The sequence below is a fragment of the Musa acuminata genome, chromosome BXJ3-4 (genome assembly GCF_036884655.1).
Source record: "Musa acuminata AAA Group cultivar baxijiao chromosome BXJ3-4, Cavendish_Baxijiao_AAA, whole genome shotgun sequence".
NCBI lineage: Eukaryota > Viridiplantae > Streptophyta > Magnoliopsida > Zingiberales > Musaceae > Musa > Musa acuminata.
The window spans coordinates 49,522,345-49,538,029 of NC_088352.1; the positions used below are offsets into that span (position 1 = coordinate 49,522,345).

General features: G+C 38.4%; 2 protein-coding genes across 2 annotated transcripts; both read left to right on the forward strand.

Moving 5' to 3' along the window:
• Positions 1-2,069: 2,069 nt before the first annotated feature.
• Positions 2,070-6,055, forward strand: LOC135636056 (probable galacturonosyltransferase 12). The gene is made up of 6 exons (XM_065147590.1): positions 2,070-2,514; positions 3,998-4,056; positions 4,182-4,337; positions 4,411-5,001; positions 5,128-5,430; positions 5,547-6,055. The coding sequence occupies exons 1-6, from the start codon at positions 2,304-2,306 to the stop codon at positions 5,826-5,828; spliced, it is 1,602 nt and encodes a 533-aa protein (XP_065003662.1). The 5' UTR covers positions 2,070-2,303; the 3' UTR covers positions 5,829-6,055.
• A 2,055-nt stretch (positions 6,056-8,110) lies between these two features.
• On the forward strand, positions 8,111-15,042 carry LOC135635978 (sulfite exporter TauE/SafE family protein 1-like). The gene is made up of 4 exons (XM_065147464.1): positions 8,111-9,098; positions 13,891-14,037; positions 14,125-14,271; positions 14,646-15,042. Exons 1-4 carry the CDS (start codon positions 8,304-8,306, stop codon positions 14,955-14,957), a joined length of 1,401 nt encoding a protein of 466 aa, XP_065003536.1. The 5' UTR covers positions 8,111-8,303; the 3' UTR covers positions 14,958-15,042.
• Positions 15,043-15,685: the final 643 nt, after the last annotated feature.

The following is a 15,685-nucleotide window of genomic DNA, read 5'->3' on the forward strand; positions in this document are numbered from 1 at the left end:
GCAATCCATAATACATACCAAAGCTCTGTTATGCCTCCAACGCAGACTTGTACTGTTGCATGGTTATCTTTAGCTTCTTTGATACAAGACTACCATGGTAAACAGAAGATAAATATATATGTTTAATGGGCTCCTTGCATGCATGTTCCCCGATAGTCGATACACCCTTTCGCATGGAACATAGTGGTCCATAGTGCATGCCCAACGAATCAGTGTCATATTGACTTCCTCGATCTCGCGCTACTTACATATATACGTATTCTTGATAAGGGGTAGCTTTCGGCAGTTTGACCTGACCTAGATGAGTGCACTCGGCCTGTCCTCGATCCCAGTGTCGTTTGTAACGAGACCAAGGTCGAGTCATGGAGGCGTCGTGCTCGGCTCATCAGTGCTGCCGATGCCCTCGGTTTCCGTTTTGCTTTTCGAAGCGTACGTTTGCGCTTGTTTGTTTTGTTACTAATAATTATACTTTCAAGCCTGCATGACCATGGAAATCTCATGCCTGGGTTGGAGGCTACGCTGCATTCTGATGCGAGCTAGCGGTTGGCAAATTCATTTGGGATAACCCTCCCTCGTCTTGTGTGGGATTAACGTACGTACGTGATCTTCTTCTAGTGCGTGATCGAGTTGCTGGGTCAAATTTATTTGCGACCAACATGCTGCATCATGCAAGTCTCCAATTTCTCCGCAGAGAAAAAGCCCGTTAATTAAATCATATCATTTCAAGTCCTCTTCGAATAATATCCGTAGTGAGCTCCGAGTTTTTCTCGGACGAGCGTATGCCATTTGCTTATGTTGGTTTAGCATCGGCGGAGCGTGATACAACTTCACCTGAAAGAGCAGGCAGGTCTTCCATGCGACGACCAGACATGGAACTTGTATCGTTACCTAGAACTTGTATGCTCACTAAGGCTCGATATACTGTTGTAATAATGCTATATGTACGGTTTCTTTCCCTTTTTACTTTCTTGTCTACCATTTATAATATATAGCAGCTAACGTTGTGATCGATGTTGGATAACGAGGAAATCATGTTTCTTTGGATTATTATTATTATTATTATTATTATTATTATTATTATTATTATTATTATTATTATTATTATTATTATTATTATTATTATTTTGTTTATGAATTTAGTGGGTCAACAAGTTAGCAAGAAACTGGCAATTCCGAATTATATTGAGACAAGACAAAACGAAGATGGTTAAGTTGCTAAGTGGGATGAATTCAAGCAGCTGCTGGCCCTTATCGAGGCTATCCTAAGCTGTTGCAACTTTCCATCTGCCATTAAGTACTTGTTATTTTTTTCTATCCTAATCTGTTGCAACTTTGTGTTTGCAGTTTGGCTGGTCTCTTGACCACATTTCAGGCAATTGCGGTCTGTCACACGATGATCTAATCTTTCAAGGAAATGTCAGTCTGTGGGAGAAATCTTCCCTTTTTTACCTTTTGTGGATACAGGGGAAGAAGAGAGACGTAAAGATGTCCGGTCAAAGACTTTCACACTTGGAAGGAACTTGATATTTTTGATCAAGTTTAGTTTGTTTTTGAACAGTGTAGTTTAGCGGTTCCCCACTCATCTGTCTTGTCTGTCACTCGGGAGGGATATATCCATTAAATCTCTAATCGCTAGCTACTATATTTTGGCATTTACGACAACAATTCACCTGGGGGGATTGCACTGATTAAATTGAAGTCAAACCAGAGTGGGGTTGTCGAAGGAAAAAGAAAGAAAGAAAGAAAGAAAGAAAAAAACTATGGTTGGACGGTCCCCGTCTGTTCTCAAGGATCGGGCTTTGGTTACTTAATTTCCCCTCCTTTATTTGAAGTTAAAAGGAAGCAAGAATGACACATTATCAAAACATGGACAGCAGCTTCTCATCTATTCTGCCTCCTATGCTTGGAAAGCAAGTAAATTAAATTAATAAATAAACTAATAATTTGGTCATCAGAGAATAGCAACAAGTTTCATACGTAAAACAACCCCACCAAACCACCACTCTTCATGGCCGCTCGCGCCCTCAACCTCCGTCCCTTTCTCCAACAACTCCCCCATTACGGGTTCTTTGCACACTACAAAGGCAGGAGGATCAATAGCCCAAATGCTAAGCGATGGTAGGTGGTGGATAGCAACCTTGACACCAGAACTGGTCTGGTCTGGTCTCCTATTACAGTCCCGGGGAACGTCTCTTCTTCTACCGAGTTCTCTCGATACGACTCCTGGTTGTCCCGAGAGGAACCAGCCCAGCATTTGGTGATCGACCGATCGGTACCAGATTTCATTTTATTTTGGAGTTACTATGCAGCTCCACATATCGCCCAGCATGAGGCACGTCACAGTGTTCCCGGGGAAGGGGGTGAGGGAATTCATCAAAGTTAAGGTTACATCCCGGAGGCTTTCATACAAGATGGTCATCTACTCCCTTCTCTTCATGACGTTCTTGCTCAGGTTCATCTTTGTATTGACGGCAATGGATACCATCGAGGGAGAGACCCAGTGCTCTTCTTTAGGTAGCGTCATTGATCTTGCTGATGATGCTCCTCTCATCTCTTCTTTCTTAATTCTCTGCCTTACGTATTACAATGAGATGGTAAGTAATGTAGTGTTTTTATTTTTTTTTTATTTTTGGACATGGCTGGATATATATATATATATATCACGTATTGGTCCTTTCGTAATGACGCTCTACTGAGTCGTAAAAGTTTCTTGTCATTGGCTAGATAAGCCCTTAAACCTTTCATCTTCATTGAAGTTCCTATTATTATACTTGTGTCATATACTTGTTGTCATTATGCTCTATAATTGGCTCTTGTCATTGTTTAGATAAGTCCTCAAACCTTTCATCTTGAAGTTCCTATTATTATACTTTTGTTATATACTTGTCATCATTATGCCATATAATTGGCTGTGCATATCGCCGGTGCCAGTGCCTTGGTTATGTGCGAGGCGCATAGGAAACAACGAATGCCGTCATCGTGACCACTGTATATATATATATATATATATATACATAGAGAGAGAGAGAGAGAGAGAGAGAGAGAGAGAGAGAGAGAGAACTGTGGAAATGCTGTATTAGTGCTTTTTGACAACTGCTTTTCTATCGATCGGATTCAGAAGACACTGACCTACGTTTGTTCAGTGAGGACTTGAAAAATGCAACAGCCAATTGCATTGCGCATTGCTAGATGAATGACCAAAAGATGATGTTCTCAGCTATTTATTTAGTTCTTTACCATATACAGTTGGTGAAATGAGAAAAAGTAAAGGGAATAAGATATATTATAAGATCAGTTAAACCATATTACCGAACAAAGTTAGATAACTCGATGGAGTAATGAGCTAGAAACTTGGAGAGTTGAAATGTTGGTTGGTGTAATGATCTTCATACTCCAGCAAATTAATCCGTAGGAATATAATGAACATGTTTAGCTTATATTCCTAAAAAGTTAGAATGTGTGCTAATCAAAGGCAGTAAAAAAAAAAAAAAAATCAATTTGTTCATGTCTAACTTTCAGAGCAGTTGGAGAGGCGGCAGATGGGGACCTGTGATTCATCACACCACCAACTAAAGATCACGATTTACTGAACAAGGTAGCTGCCCTGTCATAAGCTGAATCTGTAGCATGCATCCAATCTAAAAGACGTCCGTTCGACCAAAAGAAGAACCCAAGGCAAAAAAAAAAAAAAAGGCAAGTACCGTGATTAGATTAGGCTCCTCGTTTCCCCTGTGGAGCACGGTGGGGGGTGAAGAGGACACGGCAGCTGAAAAGGCTGGTTCGGTATATTTGGAGTTATAAATCGATGCGGTGGTATAAAGCGAATGATGAACTGTTGTTTCAAGTGTCGCCCGGATTCCGGATTTACTTTAGCCTTCTTCTTTCCACCTATGCAAAAAGAAGAAGAGACAATAAAACAAAAATAAGCTAATTTTTTCTCGTGTTATCTCCCTTAGAATACTTGTCCTCCATGTACTCTGATTGTTGGCTGTCTCAGGATGCATAGGCAAGAGATTGGGTCCAAGAATGTGGAGGCGGCCGGACTCAGCCTCAGTGGTACGCTTCGGTTGCCTTGAAACGAACTTAGCTTTAATTTCAAGCATCCGACAATAAACAAATGAATAGACAAAGAACCTGACTGCTCGTAAAAACAAAAAATTGACAACCACATGGTCTCGCAGACTGTTCCAGAGGAGATTTATCGGATGTTGGAAGGACCCGAGCCGGACGAACCGACGGCTGGGTCGGATGTACCGCAGACGTTGGAGGAATTCATCGAAGAGATGAAGAGCGACAGAACCGATGCCAAAACGTTTGCCTTGCGGCTCAGAGCAATGGTGGGTGGTGCTTGCCCAAGAGCAATGTTTGGGACTTGGAGTGTTGACCGCCACCGTTGACCGTTGCCTGCAGGTCTCGCTGCTGGACCAAAAGACGAGGGTGGCCAAGATACAGGAGTACCTGTACCGCCACGTGGCGTCCAGCAGCATCCCCAAGCCGCTCCATTGCCTGGCCCTCCGGCTGGCCCAGGAGCACTCCACCAACGTCGGGGCCCGTCACCAGCTGCCGGCCCCGGAGCGGGTCCCTGCCCTGGTGGACCCCGAGCTGTACCACTTCGTCCTAGCCTCCGACAACGTGCTCGCCGCCGCGGTGGTGGCCGCCTCCCTCGTGGCCAACGCCCTCCTCCCGGGCTCGGTGGTGCTGCACGTGATCACGGACCGCAAGACATACGCGCCCATGCAGGCCTGGTTCTCGCTGCACCCGCTGGCCCCCGCGGTCGTGGAGGTGAAGGCGCTGCACCACTTCGACTGGTTCACCAGGGGGAGGGTCCCGGTGATGGAGGCCATGGAGAAGGACCGGGCTGCTCGGTCGCACTTCCGGGGAGGATCCTCGGCGATCGTCGCAAACGTTAGCGAGAAACCCATCATCGTGGCGGCCAAGCTGCAGGCTTTGAGCCCCAAGTATCACTCTGTCATGAACCATATAAGAATCCATCTGCCTGAGGTGAGCTTTAGCAGAGTTTTGAGTTTGAGATGAGGTGTCATTACATATTACATTACATGCTTCTCATGCTGAGTTCTGCCCGAGATGGAGCAACCTTTGACGATTGGCATTCCCGGCATACTGCAGTTGTTTCCTAGCCTTAACAAGGTCGTGTTTCTCGATGATGACGTCGTCGTCCAAGCCGATCTTTCGCCATTATGGGACATTGATCTACAAGGCAAAGTAAATGGCGCGGTGGAGACATGCAGGGGCGCGGATAAATTTGTGATGTCAAAGAGATTGAAGCACTATTTGAACTTCTCTCATCCGCTAATATCTAAAAATTTCCAACCGGATGAGTGTGCTTGGGCATATGGCATGAATGTCTTCGATCTAGAGGCGTGGAGGAAGACCAACATCAGTGTCACTTATTACCACTGGCTACAGATGGTACGTTTACAAGTTGTCAAAGCATCCAGCAGTTGCTGCTGTGAGTTAATTTTTTGTTATTTCCTGTCTTGGACTCATCCCTTACCCTGTTTTCTCTTCCTCTTCATCCCACATAGAACTTGGAATCAGATTTGAGTCTTTGGCAGTTGGGGACTCTACCTCCAGGCTTAATAGCCTTCCATGGTCATGTCCATGTCATTGATCCTTACTGGCACATGTTGGGTCTTGGCTACCAAGAAAATACTACGGTGGAGGATGCAGAGAAAGCAGCTGTGGTCCATTTCAACGGCAGAGCTAAGCCTTGGTTGGACATAGCATTCCCAGAAATCAGACCTCTGTGGGCCAAGTACCTGAATTTGTCGGACAAGTTGATCAGAGCTTGTAACATCAGAGCTTAACGGGGATGGACCTGGCGAAACTATCACTGCAATGACCGCAAGGAATCGAGCATGAGGAAGGGCAAAATTTGTTCGATGCGCTCAGAGACTTGCAAGCTGATGTAGGAAGCCAAGCAAGTGTAATAGTCAGAGTCCTGCATGCCTCCTTTTTCCTCGTCTAGGAAAGATTTTGGGGATCTGTCGATACGATTCTGGATCATGAATGAATGATGCATTTATTGTTTTCATGAGTTTGTGTCCGAAAGGAATAAAGAGAAATGTCAGGGGGTCTTAATACCATCATTTGAACTATGGCCGAGAAGGAACCTACAATTGTTCTCTTGTACATTGAACCAACCTGGACGATGCCTGCCACTCTCGGATCTCCGTCTCTTGGGTGGTAAGTGAACTTGCCACCGAATTGTTCTCTTGTTTTCCAACATGATCGCTTCCTTCTCGCACGGACGGAGATGGCGAACTCGAGCGGGATGCGTGTCTGTGCATGCTGAAGTTGCAAGCCCTTTCTCTCTCCCATCATCGTCTTTCTTGACCGACGGAGCCAATTGCTGAGGCTTTTGTAGCACGATGCAAGTCGCCGCTCAAGGCATCACTATTTAACTGTGTAACTTTTCCTAATATTTATTGCTTGCAACTCATTTGGTTTTGCTAACCAATCAAGTTTATCCTCTTCTGTTTCCTAAGAGACAGTCCATCGAGACCACTGCTCCCAGGAACGGATGCCATCGTTTCAAATAGATTGCATCGTTCGAAACGTATAAACTAGATCGCTGATATCACGCGGGTTGATATCGTGATAACGTGATGCAGCGCAGAACCTATTTCAGAATACATCAGATCAGGAGGTAATTCCCAACATGAGGAATAATTTATGTGGATTTTTATTTTCCCCAAGAAAATAAACCAACTTTCATTACCCTTCTTCCATCGGAAGGCTATCATAAAAAAGGTCGAGTACGGCAGGGTGGAAGCTTCAGCTCCCCACATACTGTGTAGTTCGCTAAATTATAGGAAGCGTATCAAGTGATTAGATAAGACATGATAGGCTACATTAAATTGACTGCCCATCTTGTTACATTTTCAGAGGAAGAAATGACATGCTACGAGGGATGCGTCGATCCAGTTTTATCAAGTGTGATCAGCGTTTTACGCTCCAATATTATGATGTTAAGTTATATTAATCAGTATGATTCCATCTAGAAGCTTTCGAGTCATTAGATAAGACATGATATGAATTTTATGCCAACAAGAGCAGAGCTAAATAAAACTCATCCACGCATGCATCCAAGGAGTTTGAAGCTGCTAGCTAATAATATAGGGAAGGCACTTAATTGTTGCCTCATGCCATTCTTCATGTGTTGAGAGTACCAGAGTCGCAGGAGCGAAGAGGCTGGACCAAACAGGTTCAACTGTAGACGACTTAATTATGTGTACCTGAAGAGGGTGGCTTGCTGCGGGGATTGCATGCGTTTAAATTGAACCACTGGTTCAGCATGACATCAACGGTGAACTGTAGTTTCCTCCTTGGTATACCAATTTCCGTTCGACCCTGAAGCCACAATTGTTTTCCCTGCAAAGCTTTTCCATGAGACCACTATTTGGATTCGCGGTCTTAGCTATCCTGTAAAACTGGTGTACATCAACATTGATTCAGTGCAGGAGCTGTCATCAGTGCGCTCGGAGGCCCGATCAATGGGCGGGAGGCTCTGTATGTGTGGGCCCGATGGAAACACGGGACACGCCGTCCACTTGGATGCGTGATTAATAAAATTAAGCAACGCCAGGTGGCTCAGTCAATCCAAATGAGTAGGATTAGGTTTCCAAACTTTGAGCTTCCTAGTTAAGTCGGGTGGATTTGGATTTGGATTTGCATGGCTGGGTGACGAGAGGAGTAGTGTCCTCTCCGAAACCTGGGCCACGCATCTACTGCCTTAGATGGAATCAACAAAGCTTCACGTTTTCAGAGGGGAAAGGTGATCGAGACTCCGAGTAGTGGGTGTGTCCATCAGTGGTAGATAGCTAGCGACTTTTACCGAGTACGATTCCCACCCATCAACGGAAGCGTCCAAAATAAAAAAAGAAGAATCATGGCCCCCCTCCCAACCCAACAAAGACATCGACAAAAGAAAACAGAAGAAAGCATTATTCTGACATTTCGACGGCCAACGGAACGCAAACACAACCCTTTTCTAATATCAACAAGGTTTGGCGGTGAATCCACGTCGTTGCTGCTAGGATGAGACACTAGCGTGACTTGGCCACACAGAAAAAAGCCAAGAGAGAGAGAGAGAGAGAGAGATGAGCTTTATCTTCACAAAAGTTGCCGACGTTCTTAAATTCTACTGCAAACGTAGGATTATACCATGAGGCATTCATGTGATCCATGGTGTTGAAACAGGCCGCCTCCTCATCCTCTCGAGGAAGGAACTCTTCTCTGTCGTAACCCACAGCAGTTATTATATCCACCTGACCCGCCCCATGAACGACTCCCTATTCCTTCTCCAATGTGTACTGCTCCTCCTCCCACTGACCGTCCTCACCACAACCCGCCTCTCCGTTGCAGGAGCCACCGAGTCCACGTCTCAGCTCCACGGCATAGAGCTCCTCCTGAACCTAAGAGATCGCTGGAAGGAGTCCATACAAAGGGAGGCAAGCCTGGGCTACCACACTATCATCTCGTGTGTTCTCTGCTTCATCGCTGCCTCTGTTTCGAGTGCAGGAGGGGTCAGTGGCGGTTCTTTGTTCCTCCCCATCCTCAATCTGGTGGCCGGACTAGACCTGAAGGTAGCCACCACTTACTCGGCTTTCATGGTCACAGGGGGTTCCTTAGCCAATGTTCTGTACAACGTCATCCTCACTAACCATGGCCCGGAAGCAGCCAAAAAGCCTTTGATCAATTATGACATTGCGCTCCTCTCGCAACCCAGTATGCTGGCAGGGGTCAGCCTGGGTGTCATCTGTAACATCATGTTCCCGGAGTGGCTCATTGTCGTCCTATTTGCCGTCTTCCTTGCATGCTCGACTTACAGGACATGCAAGGCCGGGCTTAGGTGCTGGAACTCTGAGACCCAAGAGATGGAACGAAGTGATGGTTGCGGATGGGAGGGGAATGGAGGTGCAGAGGGTGCGAATGGCGGCGTGGAAGAGGCTCTCCTGGGCGGTGCGCCAGAGGGCAGGATGATGAGGTTCCCTTGGGAGGATACGGTGGTTTTGGCGATGGTGTGGGCCTTATTTTTCCTTCTGCATCTTCTCATAGGAGGCAAGCATGGCAAGGTAAGTTTATACCTGAACATAGAAAATCTACAAAAAATATATATATATATTTAATAATCAAATATTATGATTATGTATCTTTTGATATCATTCATAATATTTTTTAAAATAATTTATATATGATCATGAATTTTATAAAATAAGTCATAAGTCTAACCAATACAATAATACTCAGTTAAGTCAAATTAACAATGTGAGTTATAACGATTATATGTCATTAATATCAAACTCTTCTCTGTATATCATAATATTATTAGTATTTTCTAATACAATACTAACCCATATAATCATATCATCACATCAATTATAATATATATATATAACTTTAATTATATAAATAAAAAAATATCAATTATAATATTTATTTAAATATATATCACCATATGTTTTATAGGTTGCTCATGAGCTCAATCATGAAAGCATGGGATGTAAGGCCTTAGGAAATGAATTAGTAATCAATATAGTATAATTCAAATTTTCAATTAACATTGTTCAACTATTTCTCTAACTATAAAATACTTAAATTTGCTAAAATATTTGCTATTTTTAGAGAAAAAAATACTGTTGATTTATTTTTTTCCCATATTTTCCTATTATATTTTCTTTCCATTAGCAACTTAGCAATCGAATCTAACTCCACCAAGTGCAAGATAAAATTTTACAGTGATTAGTGGCCTCAAAGCATATTATGATATCAGTTGTTATTTTTTATCATATAATTTGTATTATACTATTCTTAAAAATTATCTCTCGAAATAATATAAATATAAATCATAAAATATATTTCTTATTATCAAGATAATTTACAAAATCATTATATGAAAATCTTATCATTTAAACTAATATAATCTCTTGTATGTAAGTATATAATACTTCATCTTTTACTGACATCTTATTATTTTATTGGTAGCCTTCTAATGTTTCATTTATGAGTAACTCTAATATCCATCTAGTATTTCTTATTATAAAATTGATATTTGATTTGGTATAGACTTAAATATATAATAGACTTCAAATTGCACATTCATAAGAAATATTTTTATTTAATTCTTTTCTAAGTTAATCTTAGGACACTAGCTTTAACTAAAATTTTCACCTATGATAATGAGTATATTATTAGCTAAACAATCTTTGAGATATCTTTAAGACTCGACTTGATCAACAAGTTAATCTTAGGACACTAGCTTTAACTAAAATCTCTTTAAGACTCGATTAATATATTCTTTCTGAGATATTCTTAATAATATTTGAGACATCTTCATAAATATCTTAATGCCAATAACATAAGTTATCTTATTTATATCAATCATTTTAAAATTTCTGATGAGAAACATCATCCACAAACAATATAATAAATTTGCTCTCATTGACATTCAAATATAAATATTGATCAATAATATTTTTTTAACTCTAAAGGAAGTAATGATTTTATGAAAATTATTAACTATAACCTTGTTTAAAGTTACAAATGATTTTTCTAAGTGTGTAGGCCAAAATTTTTTCCCCTTTCTCTACGATTTCTTTAGATTGTTTCATGTAAATTTTTTCACCTAGATCCTCATTCGAAAAACTTATTTTTATATTTATATGATGTAACTTAAGATCATAATAGGCTTTTAACATCATGATGATTGTTAATGAGTTCATTTAAGAACTAAAAAAATATCTTGTTATAGTTTATGTCTTTTTTATGAATAAAATATTTGACTATAAGTTTGACTTTATATCATTCAATATTACTTTTTGAGTCATGTTCAGTCTTAAGATTAATTTATAAGAGACTCTTTTATAATTATTATATAATTTAATGATTATTGGTTCATTAATTTTAACTTTTTTTTATTACATTATGCCATTTTTTAAAATCATCACTTCTTACTTATGAAAATAATAAGGGATCATTTTGATTCCTATGTTTGATTTTTTTATACATACCATTTAATAATAAAAATGATTGGCTTCTTTTCTCTTTAAAATCTTCTAAAAAATATGGATTGTTATGTTGTTGTTTATCCTCATGAATTTGTTCAATTAATTTTATCATCAAAATCTAAGATTCAATGGTATTAAGAAAATCACAAGATCTTTCTTATTTTAATCTTAATTCTTCTATATACTGGTCAACTCATTTAAGTTTTATTTATTTTTTATTTATGTTGTAATGAACTTTAAATGAGATAAACTAAGAATGAAGATAATTAAAAATAAATTGCATGAGAAATACTTGTCATGTCTATTTATTTTTTACATTATAGCTTTGTTAGTCATTACGAGGATATGTCTTGGAATTCGTCAAATCCCATAATACTAAACTATAGTCAATTCTTTTATAAAGATATCAATCAAATTTCAATATGTAAGTTATATAGAAATCTAAATATTATTAGTAATCATCATAAAACTAAGCATAAATAGATCTTTCTTAATTATTTATTTTATTTATTTGTTTAATATAATTTTCAATAGTTAAGTTTATGATTCTTCTAAGATAAGGTTTAACATACATTGTTTAAATTATATATGTTCAAACTATTTATAATAATTTAATCTAAAAATATAAGGACATCAAAAGTACAATAATATAATGGAAAGTACTACTATAATAATATAATAATAATTTTTTAATTTTTTTAATAAAGATTAAATCATTAATATAATCTTTATTTCATCTTTGAATAAAATATTGATATATTTAATGTTCACACAAGATTTTACAAGTATGAAAGATTAATATCTTCCTTTATAGAATAGTGTTACTATCCTTGAGTATACAACCTTTAACTATAAGAATATTTAAAATAATATAATTCTACTTTATCACATAATTATTCTAAATAGATAATTCTTAAGAATGATCTAAATCTCCTAATTATGAATGTCATTATGAATATTATGCTTATTAATATCATTTAAGACTAATTTTATAAATTGATTAGTTCAAACCACTTTAGCAACTATAAGATTAATATAAGAATATAAAATATATTTTAAATGTCATGTAAATGATAAAATATTTATTATAATTTATATTCCAAAAGCTTATCATTTTAGATCACTTTGATGACTACAAGTCATATAAAACTTAAGAAAATTAATTATAAATAATATTTAATAATTTTTCTTCAATATGTTCCTATACAAGTAGTTCAATATTAATAAAATAATAATCATAATAATTATTAAATATTAATTAATATAAAAAACTCATATGATAATTATAATCATGATAAAACATAAATCATATCTTTATATAAAAATAAATATTATTTTATAATTTTTTAATATGAATATGAATAACCACATAAATATTCAAAATTAATAATTAAAATTTAAATATTATAATAAAATAATAAAAAAATACCGATATTTCATATGAGAAAATTATAAAAGAAAATAATAATTTATAGGTTTTTCTAAAATTTTGTATGGAACCTTAAATTAGACTAGTTAACCTTCTTTAATTGGAAAAGTCTAAAATTGAGTTACCCAAAATGAGCTCATAGATTTGAGTCAAACATTAACTCAATTAGATCACTCAAAATTAGAGTTGACTGAAGTCAAAATTAGTCAAAACCAAGATTCGATCAAAATAAAATTTGACTAAGGCCAAAATCGATCAAAAATTAAACTCTTACCAAATTAGGTCTAAATCAATCAATGTTGGACTCAAATCCTACCATTATAGGTAATAGCAATGCCAACCAACATATTCGTTGCCCACGATGGCAACATAATAACGGTGTCACAACATTTCAAATATAGATCTAAATACAAAATACATATGATATACTTTTATGATCTAAAATATTTAGATTTCAAAGATAACTCATATACTAATTGTCAGCATAAAAACTATAATTATACTATTATATGAAAAATTTTAATACTATAAATTAAAATCAAATAATCATAGATCAAATATTATGAGTGTGTACCTTTCGTTATCGTTCTAAATATCTATTTTTTAATCTGTAAAAGTATCGTTATCCGATTTGAAAGAAATAACAATATCGATCTATAAGGAGAACTAGATTTGTCTTCTCAATTCTTCCTATTTTTCATGTGATCACTATGAGCGATGGAATAGGAACTAAGGGAGATTAAGAATAGATTTATAATCTCAATTTCTGATGTTTTATCTATCGAATATCCTATCCTTTTACATGCAAGAGTAGAGGATCTAGATAGTAATTAAAAAAAAATTATCAAAATCATCTCCTAAATAATTCTATAATAAGTGAACTTTATTTTTATTGATCAATAATCATAATCATAATTTAATTATATTTATATTGATCTAATTGGTACCATTCTTGTGGCCATAGTCTCTTCATTGTAGGAGTTGTGGGATGAGGCCAAAGGCAAAAAATAGTAAATCATCTCATTCCTCTGTTTTTATCTTGGGCGCCTGATTAGCTGAGCCTGAATGAGCCTAGTAAGACAAGTACGGTGACCATATAAAACAAGTAAAAATGATCACGTCGAAAGGGTGTAGGTCTTCGTTCTCGCACTGCGACAGACGTCGACAGCGTGAAGCTGACTCAGATGTAAATTAGTAACCTATAGATATAAAATGCTTTTTTTTTTTTGTTTTTGGTGATGAATGATTTGAATCTATAAAGTACCACCAGTGCTTACTTTCTTGTATTCTATAAAATAGAAAGCTGCTTCTTTTGATTAGCAGGTAAATGATGAGCATATACGACGCTTCAAAGAACTCTCAGTCCTTGGCTCATCCTATATTTTATAGACATAAGTTGCACACTTTGTGAACTTCGATTGTTCTTCTCAGGGTGCAATGAACTTAAAACCATGTGGAGTTGCCTATTGGTCGATCACATTTTCTCAGGTTCCTCTGTCAATTGCTTTCACGTTATATGTTCTGTATGAGAAAAAGAAGAAGAAGAAGAAGAATTGTCGTCAGCAAGAAGAAGGCGAGGTGAGTCGACTGGACCGGCATGGATCTAATTTGGGAATTGACTCGTCCACGGATCATCTAACGAGTTCGCAGCCTATTTTATCCCAGGACAAAGTAGGAACAGGGATGGCGGCACTTCCCATGTTTGTCTTTCCATCGGCGGCACTATCAGCAGGGGCTTTGAGTGGCCTCTTTGGCATTGGTGGAGGATTGCTCCTGAACCCCGTGCTTCTTCAGATTGGGATAGCTCCTCAGGTGAGACTTGTTTTCTGGACTTTTCCCGGTCTAAGCAAACCAGTGACTTTAAAAACGTGGCAGCTAAAGCTACGTCCTGAAGGATTCTCTTAAAAGCTAAGTAGAATCATGCAGAAGATTCTTTTTGGGTATCTTTCTTATACCAGCGGCAATCGAGGACTTTTATCTGATTTTTGCTTAAGGAAAATGCAACTTTATTTGCCATTCCAAGTTACCAGTAGTAGCCCAAGGCATAAACGGATACTTCAGCTATGAGTTTGAAATATGCACGTAGTAGTTCATTCGTGCAAGTATACACACGTTTCTATGTTTTATCGTCACCGGACGAGTGTTGTTGGATTGTCCGCTAACACACTCCCTGGCTCTTTTGGTAGACTGCAGCAGCAACGAGCACTTTCATGGTGATGTTCTCGGCCTCGATGACCGCCCTTCAGTATGTAATCCTGGGCATGACGGGAATCGGTCGAGCTTCGGTTTACGCAGCGCTGTGCTTCGTAGCTTCAGCTACTGGTTTGGTGGTCATGAAAAGAATCATAGTGAAGTCAGGCGGCAGAGTGTCTCTTACCGTGTTCACAGTCACGGCGGTGATGTCACTCAGCACCATCACCGTAGTTTGCTATGGCACGGCCGATGTATGGAACGAGTACACGAGCGGAAAGTATATGGGCTTCAGACCACCATGCTAAGTTTGCACAGGCCTCGGCTCTGCTAATTACCATGTTAAACCCAAACTTTGAGCACTACAGTCCTGGCTTTAAGCTCTTTTCTTTAGCACCCTGTGTTTTTTTTTTTTTTACACTTGTTTCATAATAAAGAAGGTTAATAAGCTCGAAAACTTCAAAGATAAAAAAAAAAAAGGAATCAAACACGAGTGTGTTGATTAATTAATTACAAGGAAAATTTGTCCATTTTCTCTGTGGAACTCAAGTCACCGAATCTTTGGGAGATTGCAGATTAAAGTTAATCGAGTATGCATGCATGCACATTTTAACTGCAAAATTGTGAAAATAAATGCATCGGTGACATATGATAAAGGAGACTATTCAGCAACCGGAAGGATAATAGATGCAATGGTACAGAAGAACAGTGTACCGTATTCTATCTAATCAACACCTTCAAATGGTCATCGTCCTTTGATTACGATCCAAAATCTAATCGAATTAGTACAACTGTCTAGTCGTACCATCATAGGAGACAAAAATAATCATAAGAATACGGTATGAGATCTTTATCAGATACACCCCCCTGACGAAGGATCATTATCTCTTTGATGCTAGTAGATCTGTGACAAGGTCAAGTTTGGAGCACGAACGGAGGTTTGATTCGAGTTCCTGATGCGGCCACATCGACTAAAATTCAAATGAGTAACAGACGCATGAACGGAGCCTATAGCCGAACCTGTAGGGCCGACGCT

Coding starts and splice junctions, on each gene's coding strand:
- LOC135636056 (XM_065147590.1), top strand. CDS start 2,304: ATGCAGCTCCACATATCGCCCAGCATGAGGCACGTCACAGTGTTCCCG. Junction 4,338..4,410: donor CCTTGCGGCTCAGAGCAATG/GTGGGTGGTGCT, acceptor CGTTGCCTGCAG/GTCTCGCTGCTGGACCAAAA. Junction 5,431..5,546: donor ATTACCACTGGCTACAGATG/GTACGTTTACAA, acceptor CATCCCACATAG/AACTTGGAATCAGATTTGAG.
- LOC135635978 (XM_065147464.1), top strand. CDS start 8,304: ATGAACGACTCCCTATTCCTTCTCCAATGTGTACTGCTCCTCCTCCCA. Junction 9,099..13,890: donor TAGGAGGCAAGCATGGCAAG/GTAAGTTTATAC, acceptor TGTTCTTCTCAG/GGTGCAATGAACTTAAAACC. Junction 14,272..14,645: donor AGATTGGGATAGCTCCTCAG/GTGAGACTTGTT, acceptor CTCTTTTGGTAG/ACTGCAGCAGCAACGAGCAC.